Source organism: Hypomesus transpacificus, unplaced genomic scaffold (genome assembly GCF_021917145.1).
Source record: "Hypomesus transpacificus isolate Combined female unplaced genomic scaffold, fHypTra1 scaffold_263, whole genome shotgun sequence".
Taxonomy (NCBI): Eukaryota; Metazoa; Chordata; class Actinopteri; order Osmeriformes; family Osmeridae; genus Hypomesus; species Hypomesus transpacificus.
The window spans coordinates 81126-94811 of record NW_025813790.1 but is presented as its reverse complement, the minus strand read 5'-3'; the positions used below and the strand labels follow the sequence as shown (position 1 = coordinate 94811).

The window sequence follows — 13686 nt, the reverse complement described above, 5'->3', positions numbered from 1 at the left end:
CCCTATAATCTGCTTTATGATTAAATATCAGGACATCTTTTCCTTCCTACATCCCCAAAAGACGGGTTGCAGAGACATAAGCCTGGTGTAATCAAGGGAGCAAGCCCAGGATATCTGAAGTGGCAGTGGAGTATGTGACCTTGTCATCTGATAGGAACCCAGGTCCGCTTCACAACAGGTGCAGCTCAACAGCCCCCCCCCCACCACCACCATCATCACCACACACACACTGCCCCCCGTCACGCCAGCATTTCAACTATGGCGGAGAATTATACCACTTCACATCATGGGAAGTGGAGTCGTAACCCAGAAATGCGAATCTCCGCCAAAAGTGAGACTATCGAAGCTGCGAGTTCTTCTCACACGGGAACGGAGAGAAAGGAGGAGAGAGCTGAAGAGGGCTGTGTGGGGGATGAGACGAACCCCGGCAGCGCCGCCGCTAAGATGTTAGCCTCTCGCGCTAATCACAGGAGCCCCCACAGCGGAGGGCTCTCCCGAGGCTGAACGACAAACTCGGCTGGAGGCAGAGGAACACACTGCCACCAAAAGCTCCGCTTCGAAAAAGACCCCCGCGGATCTCTGCTCTCCTGCTGCCATCCAACATGGGACATTCTCCCAAGAGAGGCAGGGAAGGAGGGGGAAGAAAAAAAAAAAGAGAAAAAGAAAGGGAGCGAGAGCGGAAAAAGAGAGCTCTGCGCACGGTAGGAAGTTGAGCACCAGCAGCCTAGCCTAGGCAACGTACACGAAAACATCCTGCGTCTCCCCTTTCTTCATCGAGCCCCCGGGTGAGGGTGAGGAGGGGCAGGGAGTGTCCCGGGGTGAACGGTGAGGGTGAGGAGGGGTGAGGGGCAGGGTGAACAGTGAGGGTGAGGAGGGGTGAGGGGCAGGGTGAACAGTGAGGGTGAGGAGGGGTGAGGGGCAGGGTGAACAGTGAGGGTGAGGAGGGGTGAGGGGCAGGGTGAACAGTGAGGGTGAGGAGGGGTGAGGGGCAGGGTGAACAGTGAGGGTGAGGAGGGGTGAGGGGCAGGGTGAACAGTGAGGGTGAGGAGGGGTGAGGGGCAGGGTGAACAGTGAGGGTGAGGAGGGGTGAGGGGCAGGGTGAACAGTGAGGGTGAGGAGGGGTGCGTTGCCTGGGAGACATGGAGCTGCAGACCCAACAATGTCCACATCAAGAATCCAGCTAGGTTGGAGGGTGGGTTTGATGTTTGTGCGTGTGTGTGTGTGTGTGGGGGGGGGGGGGGGGGGGGTGGAGGTGCGTGTGCGCTCGTGAGTGGGTGTGTTTCAGTGAGTGCGTCGTGCAGGAAAACACAATCAAGCAGAGAAGGCAAGGGAGAAGAGAGGGATGCTTTGGACCTGAGAGGAGGGTGAGGTGGAGAGGTGAGTGTGTACGTGTGGAGGAGGGGGGCCCGGGCGGGGACGAAGAGAATCCTTCGCAAGCCCCGACCTTCCACCCCTCCTCTCGCCCAGGGCCATCTATACGAAGTCGACAGCTAGCTACCGCAAACCTTTCTCCTATAAGTTACCATGACGATTCAGCCTCACCTCCTGTGTCACTTGAACACACACTCGGTAGTCTCTCCCTCTCTCCAAACACACAGACACTCACAGACAATCAAACGGGGGGAGGGGCCGGGGAGGGGGCCGGAGAGGCGATCTAACAAACTCTGTTCTTGGCACTTTGCCAAAGGCTTTGTGCCGTAGCATGGTTGGTAGAGACAGAAAAGGAGAGAGAGAGAGAGAGAAATCGAGAGAGAGAGAAATCGAGAGAAAAAGGCAAAAAAAAAAAAGTCAACAGTTTTCACTCTGGAAATAAAACGGCCTCTTCTCCCTGAGTGCGAGTGACTTGAACGCTCCCCCCCTGGGCTTGTGGGACCTATACATGGTGCTCAGGTGTGTGTGTGTGTGCACGCCAGTGGGAGAAACCTTAGATTGTGGCTCCAAGTCCACCCAGGCCTTTTGGCTTGAGGGATTTTCAGGAGAACTCGAGGCCGGGGTGTCGAAAATCGTGAATATCCTGTTTGAAACTGAACCCCACATCTCCCACCCAGCCCAGCGGACAGGACCAGAGGCTCTACCGCAGAGAGAGGTGTGGACACACTCGGCTGGACCAACACCAACAACACCAGGACATGGGTGACTAACGCTTTGCAAATAAAGTTGTAAAGAACTTAACCGTCATGTCCGCACCTTTCAATTACTCGCCGTCACCGCCGCCACCCCCAGCCCCCTTTCCCACCCCCACATCCCTCATCGCCTACCTCTCCCCTCTTTCCCCGTGGAACGGAAAAACATGCATGTTTGTGCTGTGGGCAACTGCAGGTTTCCCCTCCGCCGCCTGGGGAGGGAAATAAATAGTCCACATGAAGGCACAGGGAGAGAAAAGTAAACCTGAATTGGTGTGGAAATAACCCCATTACCATATAGCTCCCTCTAAAAGGGCGAGTTGTTCCTTTGATGGTCCTAGAGTGGGCTGGTGAGCTAGCAGGGATGGGTCTGGGCACAGGGGCAAGGCCACTCACCAGAATTCCTCCCAACATTTGTTTAGCTGCCGGCCCAGCGCAGAGTAGCACACAAACGCGGTATTGTTCCCTTCTCCTCTCTCCGGTCACCATGCCAGGAGGTAGGAGCCGACGGAGCCGGGGAGGAGGGGGTCGGAAGGAGAGAGAGAGAGAGAGAAAGAGAGATACAGAAAGAGTTGAAGACAGAGATTAAGGGATTGCTTCAACAACAAAAAGAAGGGGGACACGGCAGTCCTCTGCGACACACAGTCCCAACCCTGGGTCAATCTAAAACAGTACGAAACAGTCCGGGCCAACTGCTAACCCTAACCTTTTTCCCCCCTCCCCTTAAAATGTGGCAGTCTAGAGATCCCTTCTCACTACTGCTGCATGGCCAGGTACCCCCCCCCACCACCCCCCAGCCTTCCTCCCAGAGCTAACCCCAACCCCACGTTCCACCCCGGGTACGTGGGACCCCCGCGGGGGCCCCGCCTGGCCACGTGGAACCCAGGAAGAAACAGTTCCACTGGGCCGAGTTCATGACTCCGGTCTCATAAACCCTCCAGGGTTCCACATTACTTGATTTGTTTTTTATTAGAAACAAGGAACCACTTAGCGGCCTGTAACCTCGGGGCCGGCTTGGCCGGGACTTCAGAGAGGGACGCGCTTCTTCCCCCAAAAAAACCCCACCCCCTCCCACCCTTCCTCTCCCCTCGGCCCAAGGAGGACAGCCCTGGCAAACGCCGCCTCCGGAGATGAAGAACAGCATTACAGAACAAAAAGAAAGAAAACGTTTCTTCGCACAGGATGTGCCGATGGAGCCAGCGAGGGCTTGATGTGGATGAAGTTCTCACAGGGACTCTCTCCACTCCGAAACAACGCCAGCACCAGGGGCTCTCTGTGAATGCCGTCTTGTGGTAGGATTCCTCGACTGCCATGGTGAGAGGACGCAGAGAGAGAGAGACAGAGAGAGAGAGACAGAGAGAGACAGAGAGAGACACAGAGAGAGAGACAGAGAGAAACCCGTGTCCCTGCAGGGTGTCCAGATGCTAGGATGACCTAGCATGCTTCCTCATCCTCACCCTGAGGACGAGGAAGAGGAGGAGGACAGCGCCGTTCCATCTCCCTGGGACGTTCACATTCACTTTCCCCAAGTGCAGCAAGGCCTGTACCATTCCAGCCCATCCCCGATCCAAGCTGAATGTCTTGCCAGTCTAGTCCAGTCCCAGACCTGACCAGCCCAGTCCAGTCCCAGCTGAATGTCAAGCCAGGTCAATCTAGCCCCAGACCTGAGCCACCCTGTCCCCGGTCCAGTCCAGTGCCGGTCTGTCATCCCCCTCACAGAGGCCTCCATTCATCCCCCTCAGAGACAAAGCCCAAAGTGTACAGCAGCCATCCCAGGCATCCCTGACATCCAGATATCCACCAGAGATATCACTTTGTGTGCCTGTGCCGCCATTCCATCCCTCTCCCCCATGCCCGTTTTCTCCCTCCATCTCTCCTTCGTTCCTCCACTCCTCCCTCCTCCTCGAGGTCAACGACTCCATGAGTGTCCAGAGGTTTGGAAGTATGATGCGTTTGGATATGGAAGCTTTTTATTAAAAGGAGGGGGGGGGGGGGGAGTATCTCTGGTGAGATAGTCCTAAGACACATCCAGAAGCGCACCCCCACCACAGACAGGCTTCAGCCCCACAACAGGCCCCTCTGGTCGGGCACTATCCTACCATTCTGCCACCCCCTCATCCCCCCTTCTCTCCCGGGCATTTGTGGTGGAGGACTTTTGAGATGAGAGGAAGCTGTGATGAGAAATTCACAGAGCAGGAGAAAGAAAGCAACAGAGATGGAGAATGAGCGAGCCGAAAGCGTAGAGGGGCCAAGATGATGAGAATGGGAGGATGAGAGAGAGAAAAAATGGAGGGGGGGGGGGGTGAGAGAGATAGGGCTTAGGCGAGAGACAGAATCTGTGATTGATGGAAAAATGAAGAGAGCACAGAGAGTAAAAAGGCCTCTGTCACAGCAGGCTGTGACATAAACAAGACACAACGATAATAAATGTAAGAGGCCTAAGAGTTGAAGGACAAGCTATTCCTGGAGGTAAACACTCTTAACCCTAATGAAAGCAGAACTAACAAACCCAACTCTGGACTCAGCCCCTCTCTGAACACTCCATGGGCCGTGTCCACATGTTGAATCTGAACAGTCGCCCGACAGTTTGAACCATTCGCTGTTCCGTTGTTTGGAAGAATTGCAGTAGGCTATGCATTCTTCACATAACTCAGATGCCGACATTCCGGTAGGCGAGGAGCGATCCTTCGTGGCTTCCAATGCAAGTTCTACTGAGGAGAAGGGTCGAGGCTAAATCAATCTGTCCTGTTGACGTGCTTGGAGAGCTGAGGGGACAGGTGCCACGGTGACACTGCCCACTTCCTGGGGACATACACAACCCATAGCAGTGTCCGCTTTCAAAATGGCCGCCCAGGGACAGGGGGTGTCGAGGTCTGTGTGCTTGGCACGTTTGTATGGACCGAACGACCCACACGATCCTATCACGCGAGCACGAATGATCATTTGAACAGTTTGAATTGTCGTCTTGGATTTTATACATCCCGCATCCTTCTGGTGTAGTGTGCACTCTCAACTCATCTAGCAGAGAGACTTCCGATTGGCTGAGAGTCAAAGGTGGTGTGTGGTTTCTCCTGACAGGTGTGTGACCTTGCCCCCTCCCCCTCCCAACTCCATTCAGCAGGGTCATCTCTAGGAACACACTCAGGAATCCACAGGGCCTCTACCCTCCTCAATATCCTCTGGATAAGGAGGCCTCTAAGCCGGCAGCATGTGTTAGCTGCAGGGGTGGACGGGGCAGGGGGGGGGGTGGGTTGGGGAGGGGCAGGGGGGGTGGGGGGGAGGGGCAGGGGGGTGGTCCAGGCTTAGGAGGCTTGAGAGGTGACATCAGCGCTCCATTGAGTCGCCCCCACCAGTGTGCTACAGGGAAGGGACTCCTCCAGCCCCCTCCCCTCCACGCACCCCCCCCCCCACCCTTGTCCCTGCAGATTGACCAGAGCTGGTCAGCGGTGTTCCCTAGGAAAATAACCATCCCACCCACCACCCCCCCATCCACCACCCCCTTCAAATCGCAGCGTCTGGGAAGGCCTTTGTTGCTGTGCCTGGCGGAGAAAGCAAGGATTTGAGGTTGCTGCACTTTTGATTATTCCTGCAAACATTGACACAGCATGTGTGGTCTCACCTCTAAAAACAACCCTACACACACACACACACACACACACGCACACAAGTGCGCGCCCGCACACACACACCAGGGAGCACACAATGTGCACCTCCAGCCTGCTGTGATGTCACCCCCCTCCCCTCTACGCTGATGCTGAAGTAGTGAGAGACAAGGGAACCTGTGCCCTGCCAACATAAGCTGTTAAACACATATACAAACTAAGTAATCGAGACAGGCAAGGATTTGGGGAGGGAGGAGCGAGAGAGAAAGAGATAGAAGGAGAGAGTGTGTGTGTGTGTGAGAGAGAGTAAGTGAAAGAGAAAGAGAGAAAAAGTTTTTTTTCCTTTAACAGTTTAAACTTGAACATCGACATAACTAGTCTCCTCAAAGCCCGCACACCAATTCCCATTTCACATGGCTTTTAAGCGTTGCCACGGGTGATCATAACTCGACCCGAAGCAAAACAGCAATTATGATCGACGCATGCACCCCTCGCTCACCGAACCCGGGGCCCGCGAGCGTGTCTGAGGCTCCGCTTCAGAACCAGGGACCACATGAAGAGGACCTCCTGGCCTCCAGTCTCAATCCACACGTGCACCACTGTCTCCCCTCCCCGCCCGCAGAGATCATAGGGAAAATATGGAGAGCCAGAGGAATTTCACATAAAACAACAACCACACAACATCAATAAACGCGTGGTCGTTGACTCAACATGCCGACAGCCCTATAGAGACAGGGTTCTGTGCTGTGGTGGAGTCTAGTATGAACAGTAGTGTGTCTAGTATGGAGTACTGAGTATTTTGTCACTTGACCAAGACACCCATCCCTTTCTACTCCCAGTGCTGCCCCCACCCATGTATCGCTACTAAAGTTAATAGTCGGCACACAGGAAATCCTCATGGACAAGACACTGACTGTGTTGCCCAGCCCCAACCTGACTGTTGGTGTATGTACAGAGTTCAGCAACTAGCTAGGATCCGCCAGCTAGCTAACAAGCTAGGATGAGCATGCTAGCTCACTAGCTAGGATCCACCAGCTAGCTAACTTGCTAGGATGAGCATGCTAGCTAACTAGCTAGGATGAGCCAGCTAGCTAAGTAGCTAGCTAGCAGGCTCAACCTGGAGGGCACACGAGTTGCAGGCCTGTCTGGGTGCAGGGAGAGAGAAAGGGATGAGAAAGAGTCTGGGGCTGGAGAGAGAGGCTGGGAGGAAACTGGCTGGGAGGAGAGAGAGGCTAAGAGGAGTAAAGCTTGGTGAGGCCTTGTTGCTTTCAGGAATGCCTCAGGGAGGCGTCACCTCAGGAGCGACAATTTAACTTGTGTCACATGCCTGCGGGGTGCTAGACCAAAATGGTTCTGAAAGCCCTGAAGTTCTCCCTCTCCCTTTTTTCCAAATCACAGTTTTTTTCCCCCCCTCACCAAACCAACACTCTGGGAAACACTGGTCATAAGAACTCCCTGACATGTCCGGAGACAAGTTATCATTAGTGAGGACTATGTATCTGCCCACACACAGCCAGCATAACCTGACACTTACAGCCTGTTGCTGCTGTGACTCAGGATTAAGAGGGGGGGGGGGGGGTAAAGCCATGGCAACGGAGAGCAATGGTCCATCACACAGACGGTGTGTGTGGAGGGGGGTTGGGAAGGGGGGTAAAGCCATGGCAACAGGGAGCAACGGTCCATCAGACAGGCACATCACTGCGACTTGGCAAGTTTGCAATCCCACCAAACCCTTCACCGTCCCCACAAACCTCTACAGAGATGCGCAAGACAGAGCCTCTGGTGTGAAATCCACATACTTTAAATAACAGACCATTTATAAAAGGACCGTAAATCAAATCAATGGCATGTTAACTGCCAACGTCCAACATCAAAGAGACTGACAATGAGGAAACGGCAGGCCAGACACACCCCAGTCACAGACGTGAAAACACAGATCAACATCACTGTGTTATTGCAGCCACTGTAAACAGTGGAGACTTCCCCCACTACAAGGGATTGACGCCGTCATCGGAGGTGTCAACGCCTGGTTTCACACAAACACACACACGGGCACGACGACCCTGTATAAACTTTACAAAGAACAGAGTCAAATCTGTTCCACCTGTTGTGTGCTTTGGGAACGCCCCGTGGATGAACCTGTCTGTTCATAGATCAGATAGAGCTCTCGTCCGGCAGCCCCTTCCACAACCAAACTCAACAAACAAAACAACTGTCAGTTGGACGGATTCCCAACATTTCACTGGACTCCTTTTCCACTCGCACTTGTTCAGGCCTCCGACAAAACCTCTCCAAAGTGTTTGCGAACGTCTCCGTTCCCCTCCCAGCAGGGAACACCTCGACTGGTGCGCTGGCAGATTTAACCCAGAGGGCAATTACATCATTGTTTGGTTTTTGCAGCGCGACAGCGAATCAGAGACGGCATTACTCACAGCCCTTTGAAGAGTTTGGCCCTCCCTCCTCCTCCTCCTCTTCCCTCTCGCTCTTTCACTCTTCGCTTTAGAGGAGAGACTCTTTGATGTGAGCGCGCAGAGTCCGCTTAGCTTAGCTCTGCCTCCCCCTTCCCTCCACCCTCCCCCAAAAAAAAGCCAGCCTGATCCTATCTGCCTCAGCGGCACATTCATGTGGTCTACACCAAGTACCAGCCCCCCAGAGGCTGACCCCCCCTCCCCTCCATGGCAGGCCTAGCCTGGGTCAAGGTCCAGGTCCCCAGACCTGCAGGGGAGCTGCAGGTGGGGAGAAACACTCAACATAATGATGATGGTGTTGGTTGGGCGGGGGAAACATTCTTGAATGGGGGAGGGTGTTATTGGGGCAAGCAGGACAGTGTGGTAGCAGGCAGGGGAGGGATCGCGGAGTGGGCTGGGTACTGAGGGAGACTTCTGTCTAGTGTCAACTGGAAGCCTCTCTCACCCCTTTCCCGCCAACATGGAATGTGTTCTATCGCACACCTAACTTTGAACAGGGAGCATTTTGACCGAAAATAAATGGGTTCAGAACCCAAAACGTTGGTTCCCAGATGGAGCCAATAAATAGCAGGTTTTCCTTGACCTCATCAGTGAGAGTGTCATCTTCTATAGGTTAGTAAAAGAGGATGGAAAAGGCAACCATGGAGAATCGAGTACACACTCATCAGAAGAAAAAAAAGAGTTGGCCAAGGCTGACCGATGATGATGCATCCTTGATTGCAATGGATCCGCTCAAAACTGGTAGAAATGTGGGTTGGTTCACTCGATAGCCCCAAGGTTCCAAGAATCCTGAACAGAAATGGTTCAAAAGTCTGAGCTAATTTGGTGGAAAAGGGAGTCAAGTAGGACCCACAAACGGAGTTTGTATGGTGCAGTGAGTACCTCACCTAGTTACAGGAACTAGGCTAGTCCACTTGGTACAGGAATAACGCTAGTCTACTGGGTACAGGAACTTGTGTAAAATCCCCACAGCCTCACATCTGAGATGCTGAGGATGCCGAAAGCCCAGATGAGGAAGGCGGCTCCCACCATTTTTCACACCAAATCTGGGACATGTCTCCACATCCGCCAACTCCGGGGGGTTAGGAGGCGGAGTGTCGGAGGGGTACACAAACACAAAGTGATCCATCTTTCACCCAGGGGACCTCGACGGCACTCTACCCAGAGAAATGATGCACACCACAGATGGTCCTACCCGGTCCCGCCTGAACCACACAGGCCCATCCATCATACCTCTGGCCCCATTGTGTTAGAGCCTGGGTCTCCTCCTCCTCCCTGCCTTCCTCCACTACTGGAACAGCCTCCCCTCCACCCCCCCCCCCCCCACCCCTCCTCCGGTCACCACCCTCAGGAGTCAGGGCTTGGTCTGGGGGAAGCGATAGCAGGGAATAGGGAGTGGAGGAGGGCCTCGGTGGAGCTCAAGGGGCTTCCACCATCAGGCCTGGTGACGATTCTCTGCCAGGGTGAGGTGAGAGCCATTACTGCAAATAGATGGAGAGAGCGAGAGACAAATGACAGGGCTATGACTGAGGAGCTGAGAAGTTTAAATGGTGGACCAGGACTAACAACACTGATATGAAGGATGGGGATAGAGAACAGACCAACACACCAAACCGTTAATGTCACCTGGAGACAATGAAAACACAACAGGCTTACAGACGGCCACTGTGGACGACCTCAACCCCCGACAAACACGCGCAAGCAGGAAGTGTGGAGAGTGGACAAACAAGTCTGCCGTTTCCACTACTTGGAATTAGGCAACATTCAGATCAAAAGGCATGGATATGAAAACAAGGCCTGTAAGAGGCCGATGAAATTATGTAACGGAAGTACACAAGCTGCAAACCTTTGGACCTCATGTTCCTGAACTGGAGAGTAGGACAGATAACTGATAAGTCTTTCCCTTGCATAGAAAGCGTGAGCAAAAGTGGAGTAACGGGCGCACAGTGTGTGTTTGTGGCAAAGGTATCTGTGTATAGAGCGCATGTGTGTGTGTGTGGGGGGGGGAGGCTACCTTCCATCATTCTGCATGGCAGAGAGAAAGAGAGAGAGAGAGAGAGAGAGAGAGAGAGACTAACAAAAGAGACTGGCGTTGCGTCCGTCCACCATTAGTCAGCACATTCCTGGCAGAACAACAAAGCATGCGGTTGCCTGGATGTGCCACGGACAGTGTTGGCATTTCATAACCCCACCCACCCCGCACTGGTCTTTGTTCTCCAGACCCAGTGTCAGTGGACAGACAGAAGGGCTGAAAGGGTGAAGCAGGCCTCCCAGAAGGTTCTCATCAAAGGACCGACTGACAGGGTATTTCATTTAGGGGACATAGGCCAGCTACAGTCATTGCCGTATTTTCTGTTGATTGTCTGAAGCTTCTGCAGCATCCAGATACCTGTACATCACATCCCAGGAACAGACAGTCCACACCCACACCCCAGCAGAGGAAGGGCCCAGAACCAGGGCCCAGGACCAGGGCCCAGGACCAGGGCCCAGAACCAGGGCCCAGGACCAGGGCCCAGAACCAGGGCCCAGGACCAGGGCCCAGAACCAGGCCAATAACCAAGTACTTCCCAGCCCCAGGTCGAAGTACTTCCCAGCCCCAGGCAGATACACTTACCCACACACAGCATGTGAACCTACAAACGAGCTCTGACAAATAATCAATGACGGTTCAAGGAAAGAGCAGCAAGGGAATCAGTCCCCAAAGAAAGGAAAAAAGAAAAAATAGTCAAACGAGAGGGGAAAAAGAGGGGGGGGGGGAGGAAAGAAGTGAAAGTCTGCAGAGAGAAAGAGAGAGAGCGAGGGGGCAAGAGAGAGAGAGAGGAATAGTAAGGATAGGCAGGGCTGAGCGAGGCTGCCTGCTAATCTCTCTTGGAGAGAAACATCAAAGGACGTCTCACCCACTCAGCCCAGTGGAAACTAACATAGCTGCTGGGGTTTACCAGTACCAACATGCACTTGTTCCAGGTGGAGCCAAAAGAGAGAGTGAGCGAGGGGGAGAGTGTGTGTGAGTGTGAGAGCAATAGGTCGAGAGTGTGTGAAAGAAAGAGACAGAGGTATGGAGTGAGAGAGCGCTAAGATAAACAGAAAAGCAAAGAGGTAAACAGAGAGAGAGAGATAGAGAGACACAGACAGAGACAGAGAGAGAGAGAGGAGCCGAAGGCAAAGACAACCCCAGAGGGCAGAAGACTGGTGTGGTGGCTGCTTACTGAGAGCGTCGGCACATTAAAGATCTGAAAGAGGCAAACACCCGACAGGAAACGGTGTTCTAGAACGTCACACCTGGACAGATCCATCACAGGTGACCTGCGCGGTGTGACAGGTTGAAATGCGATGTGCAGATCGTTATGAGTGGATCCTGAGAAGGCCCGTGTGTCTGGTCTACACTGGAACACTGGAACTACACTTACGCACACATACACCCGCCGACCCACACATACCCTACACCCACAACCTACACCCACACCCTACACCCCAGCCCAGGGGGCTCATGGCTGTGTGCGTCAAAGAAGAATTTGTCCGAGGGGAGGACAAGAAAGAGGGGGGAGAAAAACAGTTTAGTCTGTTCTATTCCCGAAAAAGAGGAGAAATGCAGCCTCAAATTACTTTGGCTCGGACATGAAAGTGGAGCGTGGTGGCGGTTAGGAGACGACAGCACTTAAAATACAGCTGCAACCACCAAGCCAATAAATGGAAAAAGTATTCGGGCAACACTTTTAACCTTTTAAACCCAGTTCTCTCCCTCTGTCTGTCCCTCCCTTTCCTTTTCTCCCCCTTCTCTCACGTCGTCTCTCCCTCCTCCTCCCCCTCTCTCGTCTGGGTGGGGCCTGGTGTTTGGTACCTTCCGTCTGGGCCCGGCCCGTTATGGCCTCTTGGGGTTTCCAGTCTGTGGTGGGCCGCGAGGGCGCAGACTCCCACAACCCCACCAAGCTCTCATTATAGTCTAAATACGGTCCGACACAACTGGTGCCAGCCCCAAGGTATCCTCCACAACCCAGCGTTCATCGTTGTCTCTGCGGCGCCTATGGAACAACCTAACACTTTTTTGGGGGGGGAAATGTTCGATTTTTGTTGTATGTATTTGTTTATAGTCAGGTTGTGAGGAAATGACAGGCTCTCTATGAGAGTGTGTGTGTGTGTTTGGGGAAGGGGGGGGGGGGGGGGTTGTTGGTCCCTTGCCTGGGACTTCAAAGATAAAGGCTTGGGACAGGACTTGGCAGAGCTCTACCCTTCTTTCCTGTCACTTTGATTCTGGGGACGTTCCAAGTCCTTCTAAAAGGGAAGTCAGGCAGAAGACACATGTTCTCTCCGGTCCTGCTCGTCAGCGCTTGGACCGCGAGTTCCACGTTGTTCCTCACAGCGATGCCGCTGCCACGTCCCTGCTGCCTCGCGCCTTCTGCCTCACTCACCCTTGCCGCCTTGCCCCCTGCCTCCTCGCCCCTGCCGTCTCACTCCTGCTGCGTTCCCTTCTGCCGCCTTTGGCTTAAGTCCTTGTTGACATCCCCAGCCCGCTAGAAGTCAGAGGCAGATGTGCTGCGACGACGTTCCGGACAAGGGAAAACAGCAGGCGTGACGGAGGAAAGACGTAGCATCCGGACGAGCTCCACCTCAGCACTCAGCGCCTGACCCCTGGGCATCAGGGCCTTCCGAGTACTGCACAGGGCCAAGGACGTTGGGATGGAAGCAGGCAGATCGGCCCTGAAGGACCAGTGAAGCTCTCTCCCTCGGGCCAGGCAGGTCAGGAGGAGTCCAGAGGTCAGGACTATCGATCGGACGACGGCTTGTTCATGGCGACGCTCTTCCAGCCTCCGTCGGTACAGCCGGGTGGTTCCGCGGCGGCGACATGCCTCTCTCCCGTTCACACGAGTGCCTGGAACCCGATAGGGCACGTCACAGGAAGGGGCCGGCCTAACACTGCAGCATTCTACAAGGACGTCCAACAGGGGTCCGTGGACGGGGTTAGGGTGGAGAAGCACCTCACTGAACTGTCATAGGGGTGACCCTTCAAGGGGCCCACAGAAGGTCATCAAGACAGAAGGGTGCTCCGAAGAACGACGGCTTGTGGCGTCACAACTGCTCGGCTTATATCGTCGCTCTTCAGTGGTAGAGGCATCCACAGATGACACGTGAGCTGAAGGAGACTTAGGCCAGTAACACTTCACCCTCTTTCCAATATCTGGCTCAGCTTTAGGCTACGAGGGGCTGAAACAGCCACCGTGGGGCTCTGCAGGACCAGGGTGAGGCTCATTCCCTTGCCATCCGATGACTTACCAATCAAGATGTCAAACTGAAGGCAACTGGGGGCCTGGTTTGGGAGTGCTTGACTTTGGCGCCTGGTTCCTGATCGACTACTCTCGCTTTCCTTCCCTTGGTGCAGAGCAAGTAGCACACTGACATAATTTATTATTTTTGGCCCGGGCAGTACAAGGCTCTCCCCCCCCACCCCTCTCCTCCTCCTCTTCCTAGCACACTCAGGCAAGGCTGAGGGGGTGTTGG

General features: G+C 54.2%; 1 protein-coding gene across 2 annotated transcripts in view; it reads right to left on the bottom strand.

Annotated features, from left to right (window-relative positions):
- Window positions 1–13686, bottom strand: part of znrf3 (zinc and ring finger 3) — a 51078-nt gene that overhangs the window by 34176 nt on the left and 3216 nt on the right. Inside the window, exon 1 of one of the 2 annotated variants that reach the window (XM_047014613.1) lies at window positions 2520–2865. The exons of the other annotated variant lie outside the window; for it this stretch is intronic. Coding sequence (XP_046870569.1) covers window positions 2520–2612 — 93 coding nt within the window. The 5' untranslated portion in view covers window positions 2613–2865. Of the gene's footprint in view, window positions 1–2519; window positions 2866–13686 lie in introns of those variants that run through there. 2 annotated transcript variants of the gene reach the window in all.